The sequence below is a fragment of the Musca vetustissima genome, unplaced genomic scaffold (genome assembly GCF_032173495.1).
Source record: "Musca vetustissima isolate MV318-11 ecotype Yass unplaced genomic scaffold, APGP_CSIRO_Mvet_v1 utg378964, whole genome shotgun sequence".
NCBI classification, from domain to species: Eukaryota; Metazoa; Arthropoda; class Insecta; order Diptera; family Muscidae; genus Musca; species Musca vetustissima.
Window position 1 is genome coordinate 1 of NW_026876550.1, and position 15,262 is coordinate 15,262.

At 34.6% G+C, this 15,262-nt stretch overlaps 1 protein-coding gene across 1 annotated transcript; it reads right to left on the reverse strand.

The window, feature by feature from the left end:
• Positions 1-9,514: 9,514 nt before the first annotated feature.
• On the reverse strand, positions 9,515-14,878 carry LOC133321110 (cuticle protein 64-like). Its single transcript, XM_061530208.1, has 2 exons — positions 14,867-14,878; positions 9,515-9,979 (listed from the first exon to the last, which is right to left on the reverse strand). The coding sequence occupies exons 1-2, from the start codon at positions 14,876-14,878 to the stop codon at positions 9,515-9,517; spliced, it is 477 nt and encodes a 158-aa protein (XP_061386192.1).
• Positions 14,879-15,262: the final 384 nt, after the last annotated feature.

Genomic DNA, 15,262 nt, shown 5'->3' on the forward strand with positions numbered 1-15,262 from the left:
CATGTCCGCCCGTCTGTCCGTCCATGTATTTTTGTGAACAAAGTACAGGTCGCGTTTATGATCCGATTTGGATGGAATTTGACACATGTCACTTATTTGGCCCAAAGACGAACCCTATTGAAATTGCAGAAAATCGGTTCAGATTTAGATATAGCACCCATGTATAGTTTCGTTCGATTTAATGTAAATGGGTACCAAAGTCCCTATATATCATTCGATTTGCACGAAATTTGGTATAGCCTACTGAATTAGGTCTAGAATGATGTGGGCTAAGTTTCGTGAAAATCGGTTCAGATTTAGATATAGATTCCATATATAGTTTCGCCCGATTATAGGTAAATGGTGTACCAAAGTCCCTATATATCTTTCGATTTGCACGAAATTTAGTATAGCCTACTGAATTAGGTCTAGAAAGTCCCAAAGGCCCTATAAATCTTTCGATTTGCACGAAATTTGGTATAGCCTACTGAATTAGGTCTAGAATGATGTGTGATAAGTTTCGTGAAAATCGGTTCAAATTTAGATATAGCTCCCATATATAGTTTCGCCCGATTTTAGGTAAATGGTGCACCAGAGTCCCTGAAAATCATTTGATTTGCACGAAATTTGGTATAGCCTACTGAATTAGGTCTAGAATTATGTGTGCTAAGTTTCGTGAAAATCGGTTCAGATTTAGATATAGCTTCCATATATAGTTTCGCCCGATTTCAGGTAAATGGTCCACCAAAGTCCCTGGTAATCTTTTGATTGTCATGAATTTTGGTATAGCGTACTAAATTAAGTCTAGAATGATGTGTGCTAAGTTCCGTGGAAATAGGTTCAGATTTAGATATAGCTCCCATATATAGATTCGCCCGATTTTAGGTAAATTGTGCACGAAAGTCTCTCAAAGTGCATTCAATTTGCACGAGTTTTGGCATAGCGTATTGAATTAAGTCTAGAATGATGTGTACACCTCCTATATATGTATTGTCGTCCGATTTTAAGTAAATTGTGCACTAAAGATCCACATCTAGGCCGATTGACACAACGTACTGAATGAATATAAATTAATCTCTCGCAAGTTTGCTTCACATCGGTTCAGATATAGAAATATTGCAGCTTCTATATATAATTTTGTCTTATTTATGTATATTGTACACCAAATAATCAATAGATGTCTGATAGAGATTACATTTTTAGAGATTAAAATTTTCAAGTTTCCTTTAAATCGATTTACATAAATGTGTCCCACTGTGCGCAATCGAATCTAAACTTGCCCAAATTAAATTAAATTTAGCATAGGTTCCAGAAAGACATAAAAATCACACATATTTAATTTCGTTCAATTTCATGTCGAAATTCCTTCAAAAAGGCGACGTCTTTTCGGATACATATGTAGAATATACCCAAAGTTTCGAAGGGTATCATACAGTCGGCCCAGTCCGACTTTACTACTTTCCGACCTTACTGGTTTTTAATGAAGTCAACATATCTTTTTTATTATTTTAGTGCACAATACAAAAATGTAAATACTGCGAAAATTTATGGGTTCTGAGATTTAGCTCCGCATAAAGTTATAGTTCAGAGGTAGCTGTGTAGGGTATCATATATACCGACCCGTCCGACTACACTGCTCCGATTACTGGCATAATTTATTAATATTACTTATCATTTTTCTCACTTACCGACTTAATCATCTTTTCAACTTCGATAGACGTGAAATAATGTCGGGGATTTTCTACGTTTAAGATGAATTTATTTTTTGTTTTGTTTGACTTGTAGGCGATCTGAACACAATCTAATATGACAGATGATAGATCAAACTGTTTTTATATGAACAATACATTGTTCATTCCCCCGATCCCGCATCAAACAAATTCAAGGGAACTACAACTTTTGTTTTAATAGAAATGCTTTCGTGTATAACAACATATCAGACAATAATTAACAGTATAATAGAAATGCATACCAAATTAAAGGAAAGCTAACAAAAAGTGAGGCGACAATTAAAACCCATTTAGACCTGCTTGAGTGAAATCCAGATTAATGACCACCTGTGGCCAGAAAAGGATTTGCTCCTATGCATTGTTTGCTGTCCAGTCCATTTGTTTTTTATTTATTTATTTTTTCAATTAATTACAGATGGCTTCATTGGCAGCATTACGTGGAACCACACAATTAATTAGGTTGCCACCGGTAACAAGAAGAAAATAAAAAAAATAGTTGAAATTTCACGACAGAAAAAATTAAATGGAGAAAGTGCATCGGAACATAAAATGCGGAAGAGTTTTAATTTTTGGAAACTGTGTCACAAATTGTATTACGAGGTTTGTAATTTATTCAACTTTGATGATTTCGGACATTTTCGGTGTCATTGCCAAAAAGTTTGAGAACTTCCAATGTACAGTGGGAAGCTACAAGGTCAGTACTACAAAAATATATACAAATTATTGCTAATTTTCCTGGACATCACTTCGAATGTAAAGACTTCCCCTATATTAGAATTAATGTTAGTGTTATTTCCATTTCTCAAAAGTTCAGGAACTGTTGAACATCGTCAACGACGCTTAAGGTTACCTCAAAATGGACGAATAATGGCCGGATAGCTATGACAAACATCGAAATATTGGGTTTAGACCTCATGTTTCTTTGCAACAATTCCGTTTCAGAGAATTTTGAGTCGATTTACAAATGTTCGTCCGTATGTCTGTTTGGGCGGCCGGTGCGCACAATAAATCTCAAATTTTGCACATCGTAATAATTCTTCCAAACTTAATTCAAGATCTAAGATGGGGAATATCGGTCCATTCTTTCTGGTAAAAAATCAATTTGCTCTAAATTGTGCTAATAATGATTTTATAATACAATGCGAACGGTTTTGACCAAAATTCGATTTGAACCAAACCTTGCAAAAACCTATTATCTTTACTAAGCCTAGATCAAGTCCTCCCATTTTCGGACTTGATTGGTCCACTCCTTCTGGCACCTCGCCCACATGTTCAAAATTTATAAATCCAAAATCAGGCGAATAAAATGTCCGATTTGCATCAATGTTCTGTACAACCTATTATCTTTACCATGCCTAAACCAAGTCCAAAGATGGGATCCATTTGTCCACTACTTCTGGTAACTACCCCACAAATGGTAAAACATTTCAGCATTTATAAATCCAATGTCAAGCGAATGGAATGTGCGATTTGACCAAACTTTGCACATCCAACTAAGTTTACCAAGGCTAGATCAAGTCCTAAGGTGGGACCTATTGGTCCTCTCCTTCTGGTACCTCCCCGACAAGGATTAAGTGTAAATATATTGACTGACTTAACGATTCATCAACGCCCAGAGGAAACGGCTGAAGCTAGAATCTTTAAATTTAGGTTGAGGAATGGATGGAGCTGAAGTCCTGAATTTTGAAATCGATATTTCCATCGGTGTGTAGGATAGTGATAGCTTGTATGTAGTTTTGAAAATTTGTATTTATGTGTACGAAATTTTGAAAGATTACTACTGTATTGTAGAATTGAGGTATGTTGGTAGTTTGAAGAATTCTTACTTATGTGTTCTAAATTTGGTACTATTTCATTTTTGGGTGAACCAATAGAGATGGAATCCTAAAAAGTATAAGTTGGGATCACTGTTGGGGTGTAGGATTGGCTATGTAGGAAGTTTTGGAAATTTCTACTACATGTATTACACATGTTTTAAATGGTACTATAGTTGGTACAATGTGGATTCAGGCAAACCGATAGAGCTGCGACACAGACATTTGAAAATAAGATTATTGTTCGATTGTTGGATTAGGGTATGGTTGAAGTTTTAAAAGTCCATACTCATGGGTACTAAATGGCACTGAATTTGATACAATTTGGATATAGTAGAACCGACCGAGTTGAAATCCTCAAAATTTGAAGTGTAGAATTTTGGAACGTGTGTAATTTTGGAAATGTGCATTTTTGGTGAAGCGATAGAGTGTTGGATTGGGCTGTACTAAATGACACAAAATTTGGTACAATTTGGATTTACAGTGAAACGATAGAGCTGAAATCCTTAAACTGAATAATAAGATTTCCATTTAATTGCAGGATGTAGGTAGTAATGGACATTTGTACTTATGTGCTCTAAATGGTACAAAATTTCATAAAATTTGGATTTAGGTGAACTGATAGAGTTGAAATTATTTAAAATTGAAATTTAGAATTAATATTGGGGTATATGGGAAGTTTTGGAAATTCGTAGGGGAGAGGGGGCACCTTTTGAACGGGGGCACCTTTGAACAGCGCTCATAAAATCTTGGTTTAAATTTTTTCCGACCCGCTACCACATTTTTGTATATGGCAATCTTGTTCATTATCTGCGTAAATCATTTTGGCTAGCTTTTTCAGTTGTCGACAAATTGTACATGGGTGACCATGTTTTCGCAGTGTAATTGTAAACTTTTATTCGTTTGGTTGTAAGGGCGCAGGAAGAATTCTGTGAAAGTTTTCATTCGTTAAACAAATTTTTTGCATTCCAATAATCATTTCAAACATAACTAATGTAATTTCTTTCATATATATTTATTACAAAAAAAGTTATTATACATTTCCGTAAAATGCCATGGGTGGGGCACCTTTGAACATGCCAGCTTAAAGTATGTCATATGTATATTCATTGTAGAGGTTACATTTGTACCTATTAGTTAAAATTTATAAGAAACCAAAAAAGATAAAATAAAACCAGTGAACGGAGCAGTATAGTCGGACGGGGCCGACCATACGATACCCTACACAACTACCACAGAACTTTATTTGTTTTGCGGATTTTTATTCCGAGCCTGGGTAATATTTCGTGATAGTTGCACCCTCTTTACCGATTAGAGGTCAACAGCACCTCTTCCTTACACTGACATATTTTCCGAATATTACCAATATTCAGTACAGCCCTTCTAATTACTTGTCCACATTCCCTTCACCGTGGGTTGTGTTGTGATGTTCGACTTATAATAGTAGCCTATAGATCGAATAGATCGAATCGAAAAAAAAACACAAAAAATAAGTTTTCGGTCCACTTCATCCCAAAATAATTATCTGATCATCACCGAAAATTATAGGCGTTGTTCTTGACCATAACTGGAACCTCATGGAAAATGTCAAAGCGATCCACGCTATATTTCCGCCCTCTAGTGTGGTAATGGTTTATTAAATATATCTGTACACGTAAGTACCTGCAAATATTTACGTATAGCTCCCACATCCGTGTACATACGGCACTATAATTCCAATCACTCCTCTTGGATAAACTATTAACTTCTCGGCTCTATGTCCTTCAGGAGTAAATATATACGCTGTAGAATACAAATTTTGTAAGTTTTCACACAAAAGTCAGGGTCCATTTGACCCGCTAAATATTGACCGATCTTTTTCAAAACAGGCATGCTTATTCTTTGGCCCAATCCCCTTCTTCATGTAAAAATTCGAGATGTTTGGGCCATAATTGCGACCAGAAAAACCGACAAAAATTAAGTATTTGGTCCATTTCATGCCCTAATTATTAACCGATCTTTACCAAAAACAATAGGGGTCTTCATTGGGCCGAACCCTTCCTACATGCAAAATTTCGTGAAGATTGGTCCATAACTGTGGCCTGGATCGACTCAGCTAGTCGAGATATGACGATCGGTATACTTAAAGGTGGGTCTAGGACCAATATTTCGCTGCGTTGCAAACTCTTGGGGCTGCACAAAGCTATAATACCCTGACAACATAGTTGTGTAGGGTATAAAAATTTTATGAGGTTTGAAAGGAAAAAGTGTTCAAAGATGCCCCCTCTCCCCTACTTATGATTGCTAAGGTAAGTAGTTATGGAAATGTTATATTAATATGTGCTACCTGTTACTAAATTTGGATTTGGGTGAACCCATATTTGACATTTGGATTTTTTCCTCTACCGAAGTGTAAACTGAATTATTAAATTTGATACTTCACTCACAAACCTTCTTCTTCCTTTCGTAACAGTTTTTTTTTGCTACGGGTGTTGTCACAGGGAATAAACAATTACTCAAATGTTCACAGACATATATATATATATATATATATAGAAAAAATAAATAAAAAATTGCATTATATCACTTTCGGGTAGTTTGTTCATTTGTCCATTACGTTGCCTTGATTTTTATTTACTTATGTCTTGCTATCTTCTGGAACAGTATAAAAAATTCCTGCAGATGTACACGCGCCTTTCCTAGGAACGTCTCTTATGAAATCGGAAAATTTCCGAAACTTCAGTAACAAACCAGGTGACTGCTATTGCAATATCAAAATGCGTTAAGTGTCATCTGTCACGAAAAATATAACAAAAGCGCAACAGTCATTTACCTTGACATATACCAGGCGACAGCAGAAAATTGGAAGCTACTTCCAAGAATTTTCTTCAAAAGCTTACATAAAAAGTTTAGTTTGCCGATTTTGGGAGTGAAGGTGTGATGAAATTCTGATATGTAATATGTTTTCTTTATTATGAGAAATGCAATGCAATTGTACAGATTACCAAAGGGGTGGTGGATTGACAATATATGGTTGTGAGAGTGAATGATATAAGCGATATCAAATTGAAAACGCTTATAAAATTTCTTGGTTTATTTTGATCTATTTTAAATCTGTTTTATTTTATATTTGTGATTTTATAGACACTATGTAATTAATTGTGCTGTGTTGGTAAAAATAAAAGTTGCATAAAAATTAATTTTTGTAATAAAAAATGGAATTTTTATTGTATCAAGTTACTTCATTAATTTTACAATTCACTTCAACAAATTTGTAAATTGTGTATTTTTATAATTGTATATAATATTTAATATACATAGAATCACTTTCTGTCCGCCCATCTGTATGTCTATATATTGTGGAAAATTAAGTTCAGGTCGTACATATTTATGCTCCTTAGTGGTGTTTGACATATCCAATTTATTTGACCAGATTTAGATATTAAATATTTATTTTTATTCGATTACACGATAGTTGGATATTTTGGCATACTACATACCCCTCATATATATATTTTTAAGAGTTTGGATTTCAGCATTTTGAGGATTTTGAACCCGTAATTCGATCGAATTGTTATTGGATCGGATGTTTGTTCCAATTGGGTATCAAATCAATTTTATTCAAATTTTTTTGATGGCACATTACGATACCGCTCAAATTTATATATTTTGAGAATTTTTAACAAATATCACCCAGAGTGGCAGATACTCGTATTGGCTGCCCAAATGTAGTTTTTCACGCAACATGTTTGGAAGTGTGTCGATGGCTCAGAACGTTAAGTGGTCTGGTAACATTTGTGTTGCTCTGAGGACCTAAGTTCGAACCCTAGCCGTGATCAGATGAATTAATTTTTTGTACCCTCCACCATAGTATGGAGGGTATATTAATTTTAACATTCCGTTTGTAACTCATCGGAATATTCATTTCCGACCCTATAAAGTATATATATTCTTGATCAGGGTAAAATTCTAAGATGATCTACCCATGTCTGACCGTCTGTTGTAATCACGCTATCTTCTGAAGGAATTGAGATAGGGTGCTGAAATTGCATAAGTTTGTCTTTTGTTTGCATAGTTTTGTCTTTTGTCTGCAAGTTCGAAGATAGGCTTTATCGGTCCACTTTCAGGCATAGCTCCCATATAACGGTACCTCCCAATTTTTGGTATTTTGAGGTTTTTGAGCGCATTTTTCTACCGAATTCGCTGAAATTTGGTACATTGGGTTCTTATTGGGTACTAAATATCTCCACAAAAAGTTATACATATAGGTCCACTTTTTCTGGTAGCCTCCATATAACGGTACCTCCCAATTTTCAGTATTTTGGGGTCCTTGAGCGCTTTTTTTCCACTGAATTGTCTCTAATTTAGTATTTTGAGTTCTTAATAGGTACCAAGTCTCTCCACAAAATATTATGAATATAGGTCTATTTTTTCGGATAACCCCCATATAACGGTACTCCAAATTTTCGGTAGGTTGGGTCCTTGATCGCTTTTTTTAACCGAATTCGCTAGAATTTGATATTTTGTAGTCGAATATGGTAACAAATCTCCCTACCAAAGATTATTAATATTCGCCTCCTTTTTGGGGTAATTCCCATATAACCCACTTGTTTATATTCAAATAGTTATCTGACTTGTTCCGCGGAGGATATCGAGATAAAAAACTAGAACACAAGGTTTGATAATGAAATATATATGAACTATAACCCGCATTTGGGCATATCCCCTGTGTGGGTGGTACCAGAAGGCATAATTATCCATTACAAATTTCTGATGTTTGTATTATGGTTTACGTAATAGGTTTGTAAAAATGTAGGTGTAAGTCCACTTTTTGATGTTTTCCCTATATTTTCATTTCAAATACCTGTCAGTATATGGTGGAGGGTATCCAAAGTTCGGCCCGGCCAAACTTAATGCTTTTTCCCTTATTATTATTTGAATTTCACCTGTGAGGGCAGTGATTAGTTGAATGAAATGAAGTGAGTTATTTATACTATTTCGAATCGAGCTTAATGGCCTATATTTTGCTATGAAAAGGAAATAACTTGTATTTATTCCGCCCTAATGCGAATAAAAACCAACAACTCATAAATAAATGTCAATAAAATAAAAGCCAATTCAAAAATTGAGTCAAGAAAGGCGCTGCAATCGATGCAATGAAAAAATCGCAATTTTGTAGTTTAATTTTAAATCGATGATTTCGACGACTGTGCAGCCTACCTAATCAAAACTAGAACGACGTGTATTGACTTTTGTGGAAATCCGTTCGGATTCATATATAGCTACCAAATATATTTATGAAATTTTAAATTTGCAGCATAAATAAATTAAAATCTTCGGAACATCTGTTGTGTATCACATAGTCGGTACCATCCAAATTTGGTGTATTCCCTACTTAATTTCTTTTAAGTTATTGCGGTAAAATTTATGGAAACCAAATAGACAAAAATCTTGGATAAGACCGTGTTGGGTGCCACTCTTAACCATTGTCATGCCAGCATCATGTAATGTATGATGAGGGCAAGTAAATATTTATGGGTCCAAAAATCGTATTATCAAAAGCAACGACATTATCAACAAATATTACGCAGCACTTATGCCCAGTGCAATTAGCTTTATTTTTAAATACAAAAAAAGTTTATAAAAATTTACAAAAATAAATTTGCACTTTAAAAGTGATATTTAAAAATAAAACATAATATGACTAATCATTGATCGAGTCACAAATATGATGTGGTTATGTAAAAATATTTACAATGAATTTGTTTTTACAAGAAAAAATGCATGTTTTAAGAGTTAGTGTGAAGCTAAACAAAAATTGAATATTAAAACAAATATTTTTCTTAAACATTTCGCTGATTAAGTTTTTTTACAATTAACAATTAATATGACTTTGATTATTTGGTAACGTCAAATGAAAAATAATAATCATATAAAAAAATAAAATAAATTGTTCTTAGCAGGATAACGAAGTTATTTTCTTAAGAAAACCTGCATTCCTCCAGAAACAAATTACCAGCCATGGCCATAACCACCATAATGACCTCCATAACCACCGAAACCATGACCATAAGACAAGGCATATCCACCATAGCCATGACCACCATATCCACCATAACCGTGTCCATAACCTCCATAGCCACCATAGTAAACGGGAGCGGCAGCAACTTTAATCACAGGAGCAGCAGCAATTGTTTTGGTAATTACCGGTGTTATTGTTTTCGTAATAACCGGAGCTGCAACAACTTCCTTTACCACAGGAGCAGCAACAACTTCTTTAACCACGGGAGCGGCAGCAACAACCGCTGCACCATAGCCATGGCCGTATCCAAAACCATGACCATATCCACCACCATAATAACCATGTCCACCATAACCACCAAAGCCATGGCCATAGCCGCCGTAACCACCGTAGCCGCCAAGGAAGCCGGCCAGTGATGTCTGACAGCTGCAGAGAAGAGCCAACACAAGGACACACTAAAAGAAAAATAAAGAAAATTAAATACACTTTTCTAAAGGACTATCACTGATATAAAGGCGACAATTTTATACCCTACACAACTATGTTGTCAGGGTATTATAGCTTTGTGCAGCCCCAAGAGTTTGTAACGCCACGAAATATTGGTCATAGACCCACCATTAAGTATACCGATCCGGTCATATCTCGACTAGCTGAGTCAGTCTAGACATGTGTGTCCGTCCGTCCGTACAGGCCACAGTTGTGGACCAATCTTCATGAAATTTTGCATATAGGAAGGGTTCGACCCAATGAAGACCCCTATTGTTTTTGGTAAAGATCGGTTAATATTTAGGTGATGAAATGGACCAAATACGTATTTTTTGTCGGTTTTTCTGGTCGCTCCAGAGGCCGCAATTATGGTCCAAACATCGCAATTTTTTGCATGGAGAAAGGGATCGTGTCATAGAATAAGCATGCCTGTTTTGAAGATCGGTCAATAATTAGCGGGTCAAATGGACCCAGACTTTTGTGTGAAAAATTACAAAATTTGTATTCTATAGCGTATACAATTACTCCTGAAGGACATAGAGCCGAGAAGTTTATAGTATATACAAGAGGAGTGGTTGGCCTTTAAATTGATACCAATTATATTGTCGTATGTACTCGGATGTGGGAATTACACGTAAATATTTGCAGGTGCTTACGTATTCAGGTATTATTTAAAAAACGATTACCACACTAGAGGGAGGAAATATAGCGCTGATCGCTTGGAAATGTTCCATGAGGTTCCAGTTATGGTCAAGGACAACGCGTATAATTTTCGTTGATGATCAGATAGGAAATCTGGATAAGTAATTAGAAGGGTTGTACTGAACATTAGTAATATTCGGAAAATATGTCAGTGTATGGAAGAGGTGCTATTGACCTCTAATCGGGCAAAAGGGTGCAACTATCAGGAAATATTACCCAGGCTCGGAATAAAAATCTGCAGAATGATAGAGTTTTGTGGTAGTTGTGTAGGCCCCGTCCGACTATACTGCTCCGCTACTGGTTGAAATATATTTTTAAGCGACTTACAAGGCGTGCATATTTTAGACATTTTTTCCGGGAATAATGTGACGTATATTTATATAAAGAAATTATTTCTTCAAGTTCTAATAAGGAAAATATTATGGATGTTGCATAAAGGCTTGGATTTATTTTAAAGGAAATATTTTTCCAAGTTCCAACAAGGAAAATATTTTTTTAACTTTAACTTAACTTGGATTAAGGCTTTGATTTTTTCAAGGACCAAAAAAGCGTTAATTTTATCAAGATTCAAACAAGGCGTAGATTTTTTCAAGGACCAAACAAGGCATGTTTTTTAAGGAAATATTTTACCAACAAAGAATGGATATTTTAAAGGAAATATTTTTCGAAGTTTGTGGATTTTTAAAGAAAATATTTTTTCAAGAACAAAACAAGACGTATCATTTTTAATGAAAATATTTTTTTCAATGATCAAACCAGGCGGGGATTTTTAAAGAAAATAATTATTCTAAGACCAAAGAAGTGATGAATTTTTTAAGAAAATATTTTTTAAGGGCCAAACAATGCGTGGATTTTTTAAAGAAAATAGGTTTTCAAGAACCAAACAAGGCGTGGATTAAAAAAAATAGTTTTTCAAGGACCAAACAAGGCGTAGATTTTTTAAAGAAAATAGTTTTTCAAGGACCAAACAAGGCGTGGATTTTTTAAAGAAAATAGTTTTTCAAGGACCAAACAAGGCGTGGATTTTTAAAAGAAAATAGTTTTTCAAGGACCAAACAAGGCGTGGATTTTTTAAAGAAAATAGTTTTTCAAGGACCAAACAAGGCGTGGATTTTTTAAAGAAAATAGTTTTTCAAGGACCAAACCAAACAAGGCGTGGATTTTTTAAAGAAAATAGTTTTTCAAGGACCAAACCAAACAAGGCGTGGATTTTTTAAAGAAAATAGTTTTTCAAGGACCAAACCAAACAAGGCGTGGATTTTTTAAAGAAAATAGTTTTTCAAGGACCAAACCAAACAAGGCGTGGATTTTTTAATGAAAATAGTTTTTCAAGGACCAAACAAGGCGTGGATTAAAAAAAATAGTTTTTCAAGGACCAAACAAGGCGTAGATTTTTTAAAGAAAATTGTTTTTCAAGGACCAAACAAGGCGTGGATTTTTTAAAGAAAATAGTTTTTCAAGGACCAAACCAAACAAGGCGTGGATTTTTTAAAGAAAATAGTTTTTCAAGGACCAAACCAAACAAGGCGTGGATTTTTTAAAGAAAATAGTTTTTCAAGGACCAAACCAAACAAGGCGTGGATTTTTTAAAGAAAATAGTTTTTCAAGGACCAAACCAAACAAGGCGTGGATTTTTTAAAGAAAATAGTTTTTCAAGGACCAAACCAAACAAGGCGTGGATTTTTTAAAGAAAATAGTTTTTCAAGGACCAAACCAAACAAGGCGTGGATTTTTTAAAGAAAATAGTTTTTCAAGGACCAAACCAAACAAGGCGTGGATTTTTTAAAGAAAATAGTTTTTCAAGGACCAAACAAGGCGTGGATTTTTTAAAGAAAATAGTTTTTCAAGGACCAAACAAGGCGTGGATTTTTTAAAGAAAATAGTTTTTCAAGGACCAAACCAAACAAGGCGTGGATTTTTTAAAGAAAATAGTTTTTCAAGGACCAAACAAGGCGTGGATTTTTTAAAGAAAATAGTTTTTCAAGGACCAAACAAGGCGTGGATTTTTTAAAGAAAATAGTTTTTCAAGGACCAAACCAAACAAGGCGTGGATTTTTTAAAGAAAATAGTTTTTCAAGGACCAAACCAAACAAGGCGTAGATTTTTTAAAGAAAATAGTTTTTCAAGGACCAAACAAGGCGTGGATTTTTTAAAGAAAATAGTTTTTCTCGGACCAAACAAGGCGTGGATTTTTTAAAGAAAATAGTTTTTCAAGGACCAAACAAGGCGTGGATTTTTTAAAGAAAATAGTTTTTCAAGGACCAAACAAGGCGTGGATTTAAAAAATAGTTTTTTAAGGACCAAACAAGGCGTGGATTTAAAAAAAAATAGTTTTTTAAGGACCAAACAAGGCGTGGATTTAAAAAAAAATGTTTTCATAGACCAGATAATGCGTGCATTTTTAAAGAAAATATTCTTTCAAGGACCAAACAAGGTGTGGAATGAAAGAAAATATTCTTTTGAGGATCAAACAATGCGTGGAAAGAAAGAAAATATTCTTTCGACGATCAAACAAGGCGTGGATTTTTATACCCTACACAACTATGTTGTCAGGGTATTATAGCTTTGTGCAGCCCCAAAAGTTTGTAACGACGCGAAAGTATACCGATCTTTAAGTATACCCATCGTCATATCTCGACTAGCTGAGTCGATCTACACATGTGTGTCCGACCGTCCGTCCGTCTGTCCATTATATTTGTAAACACGATACAGGCCACAGTTATGGACCAATCTTCATGAAATTTTTCATGTAGGGTGGGTTCTGGCCAATGAAGACCCCTATTGTTTTTGGGAAAGATCGGTTAATATTTAGGGGATGAAATGGACCAAATACTAAATTTTTGTGGGGTTTTCTGGTCGCTCCAGAGGCCGCAATAATGGCCCGAACATCGTGAAATTATCCATGGAGAAGGGGATCAGGCCAAGAATAAGCATGCCTGTTTTCATAAAGATCGGTCAATATTTAGCGGGTCAAATGGACCCAGACTTTTGTGTGAAAAATGACAAAAGTTGTATTCTATAGCGTATATATTTACCCCTGAAGGACATATACCCGAGAAGTTTATATTATATCCAAGAGGAGTGGTTGACCTTTAAATTAATACCAATTATATTTTTTTATGTGCTCGGATGTGGGAGTTACACCTAAATATTTACAGGTATCTCCGTATTCGTATATTATTTAGTAACCCATTATCACTCTAGAGAGCGGAACTATAGCGCTGATCGCTTTGAAATGTTCCATGAGGTTCCAGTTATAGTCAAGGACAACGCCTATAATTTTCGGTGATGATCAGATAATAATTTTGGACTGAAGTGGACCGAAAACATAAATGTTTGTGTTATTTTCGAGTCGATCTATAAACCCTAAATGAAAGCTGAGCATCACAACACAACCCACAGTGAAGAGAATCTGGACAATAGCTGTACTGAATACTCGTAATATTCGGAAAATATGTCAGTGTGAGGAAGATGTGCAGTTTACCGGGCAAGAGGGTGCAAATATCACGAAATATTGCCCAGGCTCGGAATATACATCCGCGGAAAATTTGAGTTCCGTGGTTGTTGTGTAGGTCGGCCCCGTCCGACTATACTGCTCCGCTCACTGTTTAATGAAAATAGTTTTTCAAGGATAAAACAAGGCATGAATTTTTAAAGAAAATATTCTTGTTAAATGTTTTTGTCTTAAATGTCAACACGGCATTTTTAAAGGGAAATATATTTTTAAGTTTCTTAAGGAAATATGTTTTCCAATGCCAACAAGACGTGCTTTTAAAGGAATATGTTTTTTTAAGTTTTTGAAAATTCGTAGAATAACTTTTACATATATAACAGATGGGATTTAACGTCTATTTGTTGAAGAACATTCACTGCTGCAAGTGTAGATTTTTTTTCATAATATTTTTGAAGAATCTTCACAGCTATAAGCTTGGACTTTGAATAACGTGACGTATTATTCACTCACATTAAATAAATCCTTCTGGGACATATAAATAATTTGTGATTATATGCCTTCATATTGTAGGCATATTTTCACATTTACCATCTTTTTTGTCTAAAATATTTAACTTCTACAACTATAGCACAATTCTCGAGAACAAGATTTAAAATAAATATTCATTATTTTAATTAACTTGTTGATTGAAAGGACTTACCAATTTAACCATATTTTATTCTTTTTTTATATGTTTTTCTTAACAAGAAAAATAAATATTTTTTTAAGTTAAGTTTTATGACAATTCACACGGTTGTTCGCGGTATATCCTTTGTGACGTTGCTCTTGATTATTCTCTGTTACAATGGTGTCCACAATGTGTTGTGATAACTGTCATTGGACATCATGCGGTTTTTATAGTGAAGACAATTCAATGATTTGCTGTAAAAACAATTTCAATTGAATAATTTTATTTTCAGAAAAATACTCGTCTTTCCCCTTCTTTAAAAACACACACAAAACCAATTTTACACAATTTACCAACGACTACAAAAGAAAAGCCTCTAAATAAAATTGGTCCAAATAACATCAAATCGAAACAGGTAGCAGCATTTGG